Consider the following 12,682-nt stretch of genomic DNA (forward strand, 5'->3'; position numbering starts at 1 on the left):
AACATTTAACACATCTTTATTAGGTTTGTTTTCCTCTACTTTAAAGTTGTAGAAAAATATGCAAGGTACAAAAAAAAAAAAAATAATAAATAAATTATTAACACCCTACACAAGATTTACCAGCAACCAAGTCAAAAAGACAGAAGCAGAAATCAAGGGACCTGATGTAAAGTTGGCAAACCGTGAACAGCAAAACAGTTTGCTTTTGGGAGCAGGATTTTACAGCATGTGAGCAAGTGTTCATGCAAGTGAAAATACAACTAGTGACAATTAAAAACTTAAAATGAACATAAAGTAGTGAATACATGCTGTGGGGTCAATGAACAACAATACAATGAATCCATGTTACAAAGATGCTGCTTGATGCCAAACTACCACCAATGTGCTCTGTGCATGCATGCTTGAGAGATGAGACAAAATGTACATATTTTCCTGGAAACAGTTTAGACATGGTCCGTAGAAATCATGGCAAGTCAGTAAAATCTCCATAGTGGCTGTTCACTCGGCAAGGTGCCTGCACTGCATGTGTCGTCAGTCTCCAAGAGAAACCTCAGCCATCCCAAAACATTTTCCTCAGCGGTTAGGTGACTGTTAAAGGTATAGCCTAATCCAGAAGGCTGGCCTTGCTGGCTTATTATTTCAGCCTACACAGAGGGAAGGGGGGGGGGGAGGGAAAAAAAAAAAAAAGCCTAGGACACTGCACTCCAAATTTTTTTTTAAGAAAAATAATAATCCGGTTCCACTCACTTGAGGTACGAGAGGCTTAACGAACCCATTTGTTGAACCCTCAGTGGGTTCAGCAAGTACAGAAACATTGGGGTCAGATGCTTCCAACTTCCTTGCCTTTTCTCCTTTTCCTTCTTCACCCATGTCAGTGTTCATTTGCTCAAGCAAACCCTGCCTAAGTGCAAATGCATGCAAGCCATTTAAATAAAATAAAAAAATAAAAAAAAATAAAAAAACCTTTATCCATTGCATTGTTGCTGTTGCCAGATGGGTTTCTTTGAGTATTTCAGCAACTGATCAAAGACATTGAGAAAGGTCAGGGGAGAATGGGCAGAATGGTTCAAGCTGACAGGAAGTCTACAGTAACTCAACCACTCTTTACAACCATGGTGAGCAGAAAAAGCATCTCATAACACATCAACTTTGAGGCAGATGGCCTACAACAGTGACTACATTTGGTTCAACTCCCATCAGCCAAGAATAGGAATCTGAGGCTACAAAATGGGTACAGGCTCACCAAAACTGGACAGTTGGAAATTGGAACAAGGCCAGGTGATTTGTCCCCCCCCCCCCAAAAAAAAAAAAAAAAAAAAAAAAAAAAAAAAAAAAAAAAGAAAGGACTGGAGAGTGAAAATAAAAAAAGTCCCAGAAGATTAACTTCTGAAATACTCAAAACAATTTGTCCGGCACCAACATCAAAGCAATTGACATCACTTTTTCCCCCTATGCTGAGGTCAACTGAACATTAACTGAAACTCTTGATCTGTATCTGCATGATTTTATGGTTTGGGCTGCTGCCACATGATTGGCTGAGTGGATAATTGCACTAACAGGCATGCAGGTTTTCCTATTAAAAGCAGCTGATGTGTTCATTTCTATAGGAGTAAGATTTTGATACCAGGAATAAGAACCTAGAAATTCCGTTATGGTGCAGTTTGCAATTTGGATGGAAAGTTTTCACTAGATATGATGCTTATACTGGTCTAAAGATGACTGAAGTGTTACATTAATCATGTTTTTAGCCCCAAACAAACATACATACAGTTGATCAACTGGATCATTTCCTTGAGAAGTCAAAGGTGGGTCCCACGCATGCAGTGCTCTCCTCCAAAGTCTGACTTGCATGTCCCACGATCTTCGGCTATATTTGCGATATTTGTTGGGAGTGGACGGGTGAAACCCCGGGATCCGAAAACGCCTGAAAGTACATTGTAAGGATGTGACGTCATCACATCTGTAATTTCAATCTACAATGCCTACAATGTACAAGAATACCCATTTATTGATGCAAGTGCTTTATTTTTGTACCTTAATCCCAAACTCCATTACCTACTCAAATTTAATTTAAAGTGGATGAAACAGGCATTTTTAAGGCCCTCCATATGAAGTCATACATAATTGAAAACACTTTCATAACAGCATTATGTTAGACAGTGCTTTAGATGATGTCATTTAGGCAAAGATCTCCCTCCCATATTTATTCCTTATGGACAGGTGTTTGACCATTCTTAAAGGCACTCCAAGCACATTTCTCAGACTAAAACAATTAAGGTACGTTCACACATACTGTGACAAAGCAACCAGAGACCATTATTTTTCAGTGAGAGCTGGTGACTTTTAGCAACATAGAGCGACAGCGACCACTGGTGACTAGAGGTGTCCAGCAATGCGACAAATTTGAGAAAGTTTAACTTGATACGAATTTGGAGGAACTTGGTGCAACTACCCAATGGGAGTGAAGACAGTAGAGAGCCCATGATCCATCATGCTGCCTGCACGTCTGAATTGTTTTGTGGACCCAGACAGTCCGGCACTTGCACTTTCACCATAATGGCAAAGAGCGCACACACACACACCCCTTCTCTTTCATCTCATAGGATATTATGCACTGGTAAATTGTATACACCAAACACTCTCCTTCCAGAATATTTAATTTTAGCAGCAAGAAAACTGATGCGATCAAAAGTGGAATGCTAGTTGCACCACCCACTGAATAAAGTGGTATGGCAACCAGTAGTAGGAACATCTACTGGCAAGATCATAGTACTGCGACAATCACTATATGTAAACGTACCTTTATACCAACAGTTTCACATTCTGGTTCATAAAGCTTAAAATTCTGGACTCAAGTGTGGGTTATTTGCTTCAGCTATTGTTGAATTCTGGCAAACAGTCAAGTTATGATTTTTTTTTTACCCAATATTGACAACTATTAATGTTACTTGCACATCACTAGCATTAGTTAGTTGTGCAAAAGTAAACCTATTAAATACTTGTCTTACATGCAAATTTTAGATTACACAGGTCCAACCAGACCACTAAGGAAAATTCTTCCATTTTACATTCTCTAATTTCATACAAAATTTCTCTTTATGCATCATAATTAATAACTTGCACAAAAAGAACCCTTACTACTAATATTTACATTAATTATTATTATTATTTTTTTTTTTAATAAAATAAAAGTATTTGATATATACCCCTTTTGCTTTAACAGTGTGCACTCAAGCTTGCATTTATGCCACAAGTTTGTGTAAAACCTGGCCATCTATGCTGGATCAAATCCAGCAGTGTTGTCAGAACATGTGCTTCAATTGAACAGATAAGGCTCACAGAATACCTGACCTTTCGTACAAAAGTTAACATGATAAATGTCAAAACAGCCAGAATCTTGAATATTGATATTACACAATTTATTTCAATTCTCAGAAGTCTAAACCTTCAATAATTTCCAATTTTAAATTAGAAAAAACTAAACATTTTCCAATGTAGTCTCAGACTTTTGGACTATTCTGTATATATGCCATGTAATACAACATTTTATACAAGTCTAAAAAGAGAAATAAACCCTCAGGTGTACTTAATCTGCACATATTATTGGATAAACTATATTGAGAGAGAGCTGAATAAAAAGTCATTCCTACTTTGGTACTTGCTTCACATAGTTCTGGTAACCACAAGTGTTCTTGCCGTACTGAATCTGCTTTTGTCTTCGCTTTAACACGGACTCATTAGTCTCAAAAAATGATGGGTCCACGTTGTGAGAACGCCACCGGAGTCCTGTTGGGGATCTAGGAAAGTCAATGGCAAAAATATGCTCTGATCAAGAAACATTTCATTATTGATCACGCCAAGACATTGTATGAAACATGCACCTGACCTCTTGATCTCATCCAGATCCTCTGTCCCTACAGCAACATTGGCTGTAGAAATCTTCAGGATGCACCGCTCAAGAATAGAGGATCTAATTAGAGCCCCCCCAAAAAACACTAATTAAAATACAGATATAGCAAGTATGCATGAATTAGAACTTTACAGTAAACAGAGTTGCAGATCTGAAGACAAGACCTGCGAGGTTTGTTCATGGTAGAGGAATTCTGATCTCCACTCACAGGTGATTGGGGCGTCCTAGAGCTATAGAATTGCACAGAAAGAAAGAGCCACACAAAGACAACTACTACTAAAACTTCCTAGAGGACAAGCCACCAAACATGAGCCAAAACAGTAACATAGAGCTGATCTTGCAACTTAAGGTATAGATCTTTACCTGACCAGGCTGTCATATACCGAGCTGCAGCCTGGGAGAAGCCAGGGCTCTGGGCTATCAGGGGGAAGAGGCAGCCTGAGCTTCATGTCTTGCTGTAGTTCAGGGTTGGGCCATGGGGGAAAAGACAAACCCCTAAAACACATGAACAACAAAAACAAACTAAGAATAGCACTTAAACTCCTAAGAGTAAGATAATGTAAAGAATTGGACCTTGATTCCAATGGACTTTGAAGCAGAGTTTCAACGTGTGATATCATGCTGACCTTGCCACATAGTAGGCCTCGTAGTTTGAAAGAGCTTTAAATCAGCATCAGGTGCTGCAGGGCGGAGCTACACAAATAAGCCAGCAAATGAAATCAATTATTGTGAGATTTCTGTGATTTTCTATTGTCTTCCATTTATTCTGGTGTTATGCTGTTCTAATACAAACTTACTTCCTTGGTAATTCAAGTTCCTGTTTTTAAGTGACTCATGTTAGTCTTTAATGTTCTGTGTGGCCCAAGATCATCTACAAGTGTTTCCAACCTTTAAGCATTACAGGAAGGGGCTCTGTGATATTCTGATGTTCTCTCCAGCAGAAACTTCAACATATACTTATTGAAATGCTGTAGTGTATATGTGATTAATAAAGACTCATTAACATTATCATTAATTGTACATGTTATTGGTTTGTACATTCATGCTGATTTGATCCCACAGGTCTGAAAAGCTTATCTAACATATAGTAAGGTAATGGTGTGGTAGCTAAGTGGTTAAGACTTTTCACCAGAAGGTTGTGAATTCAAATCCTAAAACTTCCACACTGACACTGCTGCGCCCTTAACTCTCAGTTGCTCAAATATATGGAAATGTAATAGAACAGCCCTTAAGATAGTGGCATGGTTCAATCAAGGGGAAATGATGAAGATGGCTCAATGAGGGTATATTGTAAATATGCACGTGTTTTAATCATCCACCAGACAAACTCTAAACATTTTCTATTTTTGGATTATGCTGCTGTTGTTGATTTTTGCTCCTGTTTAAGTCACGTGCTAACATAGGGCTATAGAAGAGCTTTTATTTTGAAATCTGAAGGTAACGGTTCCTGTTTACATCACAGAGGCAGGAAGAAGATCTGCGGTGCAACATGGCGTCCAGCAGTGGTGTAAGAATTATTTTGGGGTTAAAAGTCGATTTCTGAATTCAATTATTATTTGATTTAGAATCGTGGGCATAGTGTAATGTTGTTTCTGTTGCTAAATTAAAAGTATGTGTTTGAATAGGATGTAAAATACCAAGTTCAGCTATTAATCCAAACACAACACGCATTGCTAACGTTAGCTGCCTACCAGTGGCTTGTTTTGTGAAAGTTTTAAATAAACCACTCGGTATATCCTCCGCTCCTTTACTAGGGCTGTGAATTACAGGCTTTTTGTTAATGTCAGTGTAGTAGACAGTTTGTTCATTCTTATTTCATATGACAACCATATCCAATATGAATTATTTATCTAATTGTTTACACTCGTTTTCATGGACGGTCTGAATGCAGGCGCGTCCCAATGTTCACGTCCAAACCCCCCAAAATACCGTGTATAAAAGTGACTTATTTATTTATTTATTCATTGCCTTAGCATTTCTCACATGTACACTCGCATGAGATTAGTTAAATAGTTTGATCGTTTCTTTTAATGAGCCGGTTTATTCAACATAATGTGTACGGTCTGTTCACAAGTGGCGGTCATCTTTAGATCACGTGACCGCAGGGGCGGAGTCAGTAGTAAATGAAGCAGTTAGTTAGTTAATCAAGGTCTAAAGCAAATAATGTAATGTCATGTTTAATAAAAAAAAAAGAAAAAGTCCAGTATTGATATAAAAGTGTGTATTGAATCTGTATTAAATGTGATTTGTTAGTATGTTTTGTAACTGTTGAGCTGGACTATTATTTATTTGTGTATGCACTACTCTTGAGGTGTGATGATTACTGTGTTGCATAGATGGAGTGTATATATAAAATCTTTTAAAAGGGTCTAAACTGGTTAAACCATGTCAGTTGTTGATTACAGTAGCAGGTATAGATACTATAACACCATGATAGACCACCACCATATAGACTAGCCCTTGACACTACACTCAAGTGACAGTATAGAGCTCTGAAATTATTCACTGAGTGGGCCTTTAATATGTAATATAATTTTCATCCATCATGAAGAACACCAGTCTTGAGGTGATGAGTTCAAATCTCAGCACTGCAAAGCTGCCACTACTGAGCCCTTGAGCAAGGTCCTTAACTCTTAACTCTTCAGTTGTATAAATGAGATAAATGTGAGTTGCTCTGGATAAGGCGTCTGCCAGATGCTGTAAATTTAATGTGACTGGTGACCAATTTAATGCCATTGGGACCAAAGACAGCTGACGACGACTGAAATTCTGACTGTGTGAGAATTTTTTTTTATTCAAATCTCAAATACTGACTGCTACTGTGACACTTGTCTAATAGCCAACAATAGGAGGACAGCATAGGATGATGTGAAACATGAAATTAATCTTTGGTTTTTGCAAGTAATTATTTAAAATACTTAATACTTGTTCACATTAATAACATTACCAGCCTGCATACCTAGCCCCTCGAACAGTGAGTTTCAAAACTAATGGGCTGAAAAAAATGTAGTAGTCTTTTACCCCGCTGCAAGCAACTCCAATATCCTCTTCCTTTTAAAACATGTTCTCTCTAAACACTGCTATTAAACTGAGAGCTTGAGAGTGAAATTAGCCAATTGTGGGCATCCTATGTAAAATTCTGAACTGAAAAGAAAATATTTTTCATGTCTTTTAATAGGCAAAGAATGATTTTCGGCGCAAGTGGGACAAAGATGAGTATGAACAACTGGCTCAGAAGCGAATCACGGAGGAAAGAGAGAAAAAAGATGGTGAGTGTAATAATACAAGGCATAATCTCCTAATGTAACCTTGCACATTCATTTGTGTAGTGTATTACGGCATCATCAAGTGTTGACTGGAAAAACTACATTACTTTAAGTAAGACATTGGCAGGCCTTATGACTCGGCAGAGACTGCACAATCGATTCAGATCTTCTGATTTCAGTGATAGTCATGACAATAAGGTAGCCACTGTGTGTATATTTAATTTATCCATTCATTCCTCACTTCCCTTCTCTAGGCAAACCTGTCCCCCCAGTCAAACGAGAGCTCCTCCGGCACAGAGATTACAAGGTGGATTTGGAGTCTAAGCTTGGAAAGACCATCGTCATCACTAAGACTACACCACAGGCTGAGATGGGCGGGTGGGTCACCGACGCACGTCTGATTTCCAGATTTCTGCAGCATGAATACATGTCCTTTTTCACATAGTCACATTGATGTACCTCTCATAACAATTTTTATGAACCGAATTTTATGGTTCGGTTGATTTTAAAGCGAATGTGTCAATATGGGATCTCCACACTCAAAAGCTAACCATTTTAGTTGTCATTTAGTCCTTGGCTTACAACAATCAGCCATAAAAGTAAAACTACAGACATGTTACGTGAATAATATTGATTATCTCCTTACAATGGCACCTGTTAAGGGATGGGATATATATTCGGCAGCAAGTGAAGTTGATGAGTTGGAAGAAGGAAAAATAGGCAAGTGTAAGGATCTGAGCAACTTTGACAAACATTGTCGCAGACCAAGTACACCCCTTTATGGCAATGCTATTCTCTAATGGCAATGGCCTCTTTCATCAGGATAATGCGAACTGCCACACTGCAAAAACTGTGGTTTGAGGAACATGATAAAGAGTTCAAGGTGTTGATTTGGCCTCCAAATTCCCCAGATCTCAATCGTATTGAGCGTCTGTGGGATGTGCTGGACAAACAATTCCAATCCATGGAGGCCCCAGCTCGCAAGCTATAGGACTTAAAGGATCTGCTGCTAACAACTTGGTGCTAGATACCACAGCACACCTTCAGTGGTCTTGTGGACTCCATGCCTCGATGGGTCAGAGTTGTTTTGGCGGCACATGGGGGCCCTACACAATATTAGGCTGGTTATGGCCTATTTATGGCTGATTAGTGTATGTTATCATAAATTAAGAATAGCTTGAACAAATATCCTACATTTATATAGTAGCATAGACTGTATAGCAACGTTCAGAATGGTGAAATATACTCAGCAAAAAAAAGAAACGTCCCTTTTTCAGGAGGCTTTATTTTAAAGATTATTTTGCAAAATCTAAATAAGCTTTACAGATCTTTATTGGAAAGGGTTTAAACAAGGTTTTTCATGCTTGTTCAATGAACCATAAACAATTATTGCACCTGCACCTGTGGAACAGTCCTTAAGACACTAACAGTTGGTGGACACCAGATACTGACTGTTACTTTTAATATTGACAAATATCAAATAGTCACTTTATTCAGGAACTCATTATTCCACTTCTGTTCGTCAAATGCCTGTGAAACTTGTTCAGTTTATGTCTCAGTTGTTGAATGTTTGTTTTTATGTTAATACAAATATTTACACACATTAAGAAATTTGCTGGAAATAAAAGCAGTTGAATGTGCGAGGGCATTTCTTTTTTTGCTGAGTATATGTGTCTGAGAAGAAAGCTTTGCATGGCCTGTATGCATGTTTTAATATAGAGATTAAATTTATTTATGGCCCAAGGTGCTGAAAAAAAAAATCAACCTTTTTGTTGTATTGACAGTGTTTAAAATAAACTCTATACTGCAAGAAAACCTCATCACTGGTGCTAGGTTTGAGAGCTGTATTGTGGTCAAATGTGGCTATGTGGTTTTCACATTACTTCAGCACATAGATGCATTTCACGGTTCATTTGACCCTATTCACATGCTGTCTGCTTGTTACCAGATTACACTGAGGTGGCTATTAATACTACGTGTGAATGTCTACTCTTTTTATGTTTCATAAGTAGTGGTGTACATTTCCCCCCCATTCAGGTACTATTGCAATGTTTGTGATTGTGTTGTGAAAGACTCCATCAACTTTTTGGATCACATCAATGGCAAGAAACGTGAGTATTCCATTTTATAGGTTTATTTGCTTTTTCACCAAATGCAATGTACAACACAAATGATAATTCACTTATTTCCTCTTGTACAGATCAGAGGAACCTGGGAATGTCGATGCGAGTGGAACGCTCATCGTTGGACCAAGTTAAAAAACGTTTCGAGATTAACAAAAAGAAGCTGGAGGAAAAACAGAAGGAGTATGATTTCGAGGAGCGAATGAAGGAATTGCGGGAAGAGGTTGGTTATGGAATTAAGGGCAGTGGTTAAGACATTGGACTACTGATCAGAAGGTCATGAGTTCAAATCCCAGCATGGCCAAACTGCCACTTGAGCAAGACATTTAACCCTCAATTGCTCAGTTGTACAAATAAGATAAGTAAGTTGATAAGAGTGTTGGCCGTATGGCATAAAAGTAAATGGAATCAAGCTTATTTTCTTATTCTTGGCTTGTGGGTTAAGTTTTAGAAGGAAATATGCAGAGCTTACAATCAAATCATATCTGTAGACATGGTAAGTTTGTAATAGTAAGGACTAGATAGTCAAGTAAAATCGCATAAGATATAAGAATACAATTTTACAGTATTTGGCAGACTGCGTTATCCACAGCAACACTTAGAAGTGCTTTATACACTTCTACATTGGTGATTCATTATTTAATCAACCAATTGTGTGTCAGCATCGCAATGCATAAAATCAGGTAATGTTCACATCAGACATCAGAATGGGGAAAGGAAACGGTCCTAAACTGGAAAAAAAAAAAAAACATCACCTGGTCTTTTTCCAATCTTCAGCTGTTCAGTTTTGGTGAGCCTGTGCCCACTATAGCTTCAGATTCCAGTTCTTGGCTGACAGGAGTGAAACTCAATGTGGTCTTCCGCTGTTGTAGCTCATCCGTTTGATGGGTTGAGCATGAGATGCTTTTCTTCTCACCACTTCTGGAAAGCATGGATATTTAAGTTACTGTAGCCTTCCTGTCAGCTCGAATCAGTCTGGCCATTCTCCTTTGATCTCTCTGATCAACAAGGCATTTTTGTTCCACTTTTTCCCCCATTCTGATGTTTGACGTGAGCATTAACTGAAGCTTGTGCTTCAATGCTCATTTAAGTGTGTAGTGAAGTGATAGGTCTTCACTGCCTATTCATTATGATGCAGTGTGCATCATTTGAGATATAGCCCTTTAAAAATAATAAATTACTGGCATGCCATGCCCAGATTGTTGTTAGGGACGGAATTTTTTTTTTTTTTTAAACAACAGTTTTGAAAAGTGCTTCACTGTATTTAAAAAAAAAAAAAAAAAAAAAAAAAAAAAAGTTACTTTGAGCTACATTAACTAATTTGGTAAGGAACATAATTCTTCTCTCTTAAAGTAGTCCCCTCTCTTAAAGGTCAAGTGGGTTTGTCATTCCTCTATATAGCTTGTATACATGGAAAGAAATGGCGTTTCTTCAGGACCATGGTGCAACACGGAACAGTACGCAAGACTACATAAAGTGCAAATACACAACAGTGTGATATGAGTGCAAAATAATAAATATACAGAACAAAACCATAAATACATGGGACAGTAGATGCACAGTACATGGACTGTAAGCTATTGTGTAATTGTAATATTATGATTATAAAGATTTAAAGCCTAATCTAATCAAGCACTGTTAACTGAAGAATAAATGATAGCCTAATATAAAATGTGTTTCACATACGTATATTTGGGGAAAACATTAGTGTTTCTTTAGTTTCTAGATGAAAGATCATGTCTACTTACTATGTTTGAAAGTTGTTTACTGTCCACGAACGATTATATGAACTGATTATTTTAATGATATTGAGAATGTAATTCTGTGCAAAATATACGTTGTATTTATTTTAAATGTAATTATTTCCCACCTTTACTTTGTGTATGTTTTCAGGAGGAAAAAGCAAAAGCATATAAAAAGGAGAAGCTAAAAGAAAAGAAAAGAAAGGCAGAGGAAGACCTTAATTTTGAAGATGATGATGAAATGGCTGCTGTAATGGGATTCTCAGGGTTTGGTTCCTCCAAAAAGGGCCACTGAATACAAATGTGTCATGTTTTCCCATGCTGAGGCCTCACCACTCTGTCCAACTGGAGGACTGGTTAGATTTTGTCAACTGCACCGAATGCCATGAGAAAATACAACGCCAACAAATAATCCAATCCACTTAATTTGCCACCATTTGTTATTTGACATCTGAATACTTGTGTAAATCTGATGAGCTGTTATTCCTTTTACTTGTTCAGTCTCTTCTGTAGATTTTGAGTGACAGAGTAAACTAAAGCAATATGGCATTACTGAAGACCTTCTAATGGATATTTTTACTGACATGAGGTAATAAAGTGTGTAGGTGCTAAAGGATTTTTTTTTTTTTTTTTTTTTTTTTTTTTCTTAAAAGGCCAGCATAGAATTAAAAACAGGATTTTGTTTTGTGTATGCTATTTTTGGTCCTCTTCTTAAATTTGAATGTGCATTTGCTGATAAATTGTTTCATTTTCATTTTACATTAAAAACCTTTTACTCTTTTTATTTGAATAAATATTTAAATGATTTGAATCAGATTGGTTTAATTTCAGTGAGAATAACAGTGTTCAAAATCAGCTCACATGCACTAAGAATGTAAATTCACAGATTTTAACGCAGTGGTCATGGAGGTTTAGAAAAATCTTCTCTTTATAAAAGTAAACCATATCTAGATGTAATTTTCTCCACTAAAATAGCACCTGTAATTAGATATGATGTATATAACTTATGCTATAATATATTGTCCCCTTATATTTGATAATGAAATGTGGCACTTTCATTACAAACTTAGATTTACATTGGTGTGAACATTAATGTTGCTTTTTGTTGTTATTTTTTTTAGTTCATACAAAATTTAAGTTAAAGTCAAAATTAACTTAAAATACATTAGATTTAAAAAAAAAAAAAAAAAAAAAAAAACATCTGGGAACATGTAATGTTTACATTTCTGTGGGACTCAAACACTTCAACTGTGTTACAGTAGTTCTGTAAGCAAGTGTTTTTAAAAAAAGAATCCAGGAACTAAATTTTGATATTCAATAAACAAAAGCTCCATAGATGATGATTTCCATAAGGTGCCATTTAGCCCTTATAATTAAAAGTTTTTAACATAGAATTAGCAACAACACAAACTGTGATTAACTAACATCTGCCCTAGTAACATGAGAACATTAAGGGCATAATCTAATGATTTACACCAATCAGCCATAACTTCAAAACCACTGACGTGAATAACATTGATTATCTAGTTACAATGGCACGTGTTACGGGGTGGGATATATTTGACAGCAAGTGAACAGTCAGTTCTTGAAGCTAATGTGTTAGAAGCAGGAAAAATGGGCAAGTGTAAAGATTTGACCAAC

At 37.0% G+C, this 12,682-nt stretch overlaps 2 protein-coding genes across 3 annotated transcripts; one reads left to right on the forward strand and one right to left on the reverse strand.

The window, feature by feature from the left end:
- On the reverse strand, positions 1–4,532 carry slbp2 (stem-loop binding protein 2). 2 transcript variants are annotated; one of them, XM_017493264.2, is made up of 8 exons: positions 4,484–4,532; positions 4,274–4,405; positions 4,075–4,140; positions 3,887–3,970; positions 3,651–3,797; positions 1,769–1,924; positions 748–901; positions 1–644 (listed from the first exon to the last, which is right to left on the reverse strand). In XM_017493264.2, the coding sequence occupies exons 1-8, from the start codon at positions 4,528–4,530 to the stop codon at positions 474–476; spliced, it is 957 nt and encodes a 318-aa protein (XP_017348753.1). In that variant the 5' UTR covers positions 4,531–4,532; the 3' UTR covers positions 1–473. The 2 variants fall into 2 exon arrangements, with proteins under 2 accessions (XP_017348753.1, XP_017348754.1); XM_017493265.3 differs by having other exon boundaries at positions 555–644; positions 773–901.
- Positions 4,533–5,341: 809 nt separating this feature from the next.
- On the forward strand, positions 5,342–11,666 carry zmat2 (zinc finger, matrin-type 2). Its single transcript, XM_017493267.3, has 6 exons — positions 5,342–5,417; positions 7,089–7,179; positions 7,431–7,554; positions 9,214–9,287; positions 9,377–9,522; positions 11,193–11,666. Exons 1-6 carry the CDS (start codon positions 5,400–5,402, stop codon positions 11,334–11,336), a joined length of 597 nt encoding a protein of 198 aa, XP_017348756.1. The 5' UTR covers positions 5,342–5,399; the 3' UTR covers positions 11,337–11,666.
- The last annotated feature ends 1,016 nt before the right edge of the window (positions 11,667–12,682 follow it).

The sequence above is a fragment of the Ictalurus punctatus genome, chromosome 18 (assembly GCF_001660625.3).
Source record: "Ictalurus punctatus breed USDA103 chromosome 18, Coco_2.0, whole genome shotgun sequence".
NCBI classification, from domain to species: Eukaryota; Metazoa; Chordata; class Actinopteri; order Siluriformes; family Ictaluridae; genus Ictalurus; species Ictalurus punctatus.

What these genes read in the sequence shown, in the direction of transcription:
- zmat2 (XM_017493267.3), top strand. An exon ending in CCACAGGCTGAGATGGGCGG is followed by an intron (nt 7,555 to 9,213) that starts GTGGGTCACCGA and finishes CCCCCCATTCAG; the next exon opens with GTACTATTGCAATGTTTGTG. An exon ending in TCACATCAATGGCAAGAAAC is followed by an intron (nt 9,288 to 9,376) that starts GTGAGTATTCCA and finishes CCTCTTGTACAG; the next exon opens with ATCAGAGGAACCTGGGAATG.
- slbp2 (XM_017493264.2), bottom strand. Translation starts at nt 4,530, where the DNA reads ATGATATCACACGTTGAAACTCTGCTTCAAAGTCCATTGGAATCAAG. An exon ending in GTATATGACAGCCTGGTCAG is followed by an intron (nt 4,141 to 4,273) that starts GTAAAGATCTAT and finishes GCAATTCTATAG; the next exon opens with CTCTAGGACGCCCCAATCAC. An exon ending in ACCATGAACAAACCTCGCAG is followed by an intron (nt 3,971 to 4,074) that starts GTCTTGTCTTCA and finishes GGCTCTAATTAG; the next exon opens with ATCCTCTATTCTTGAGCGGT.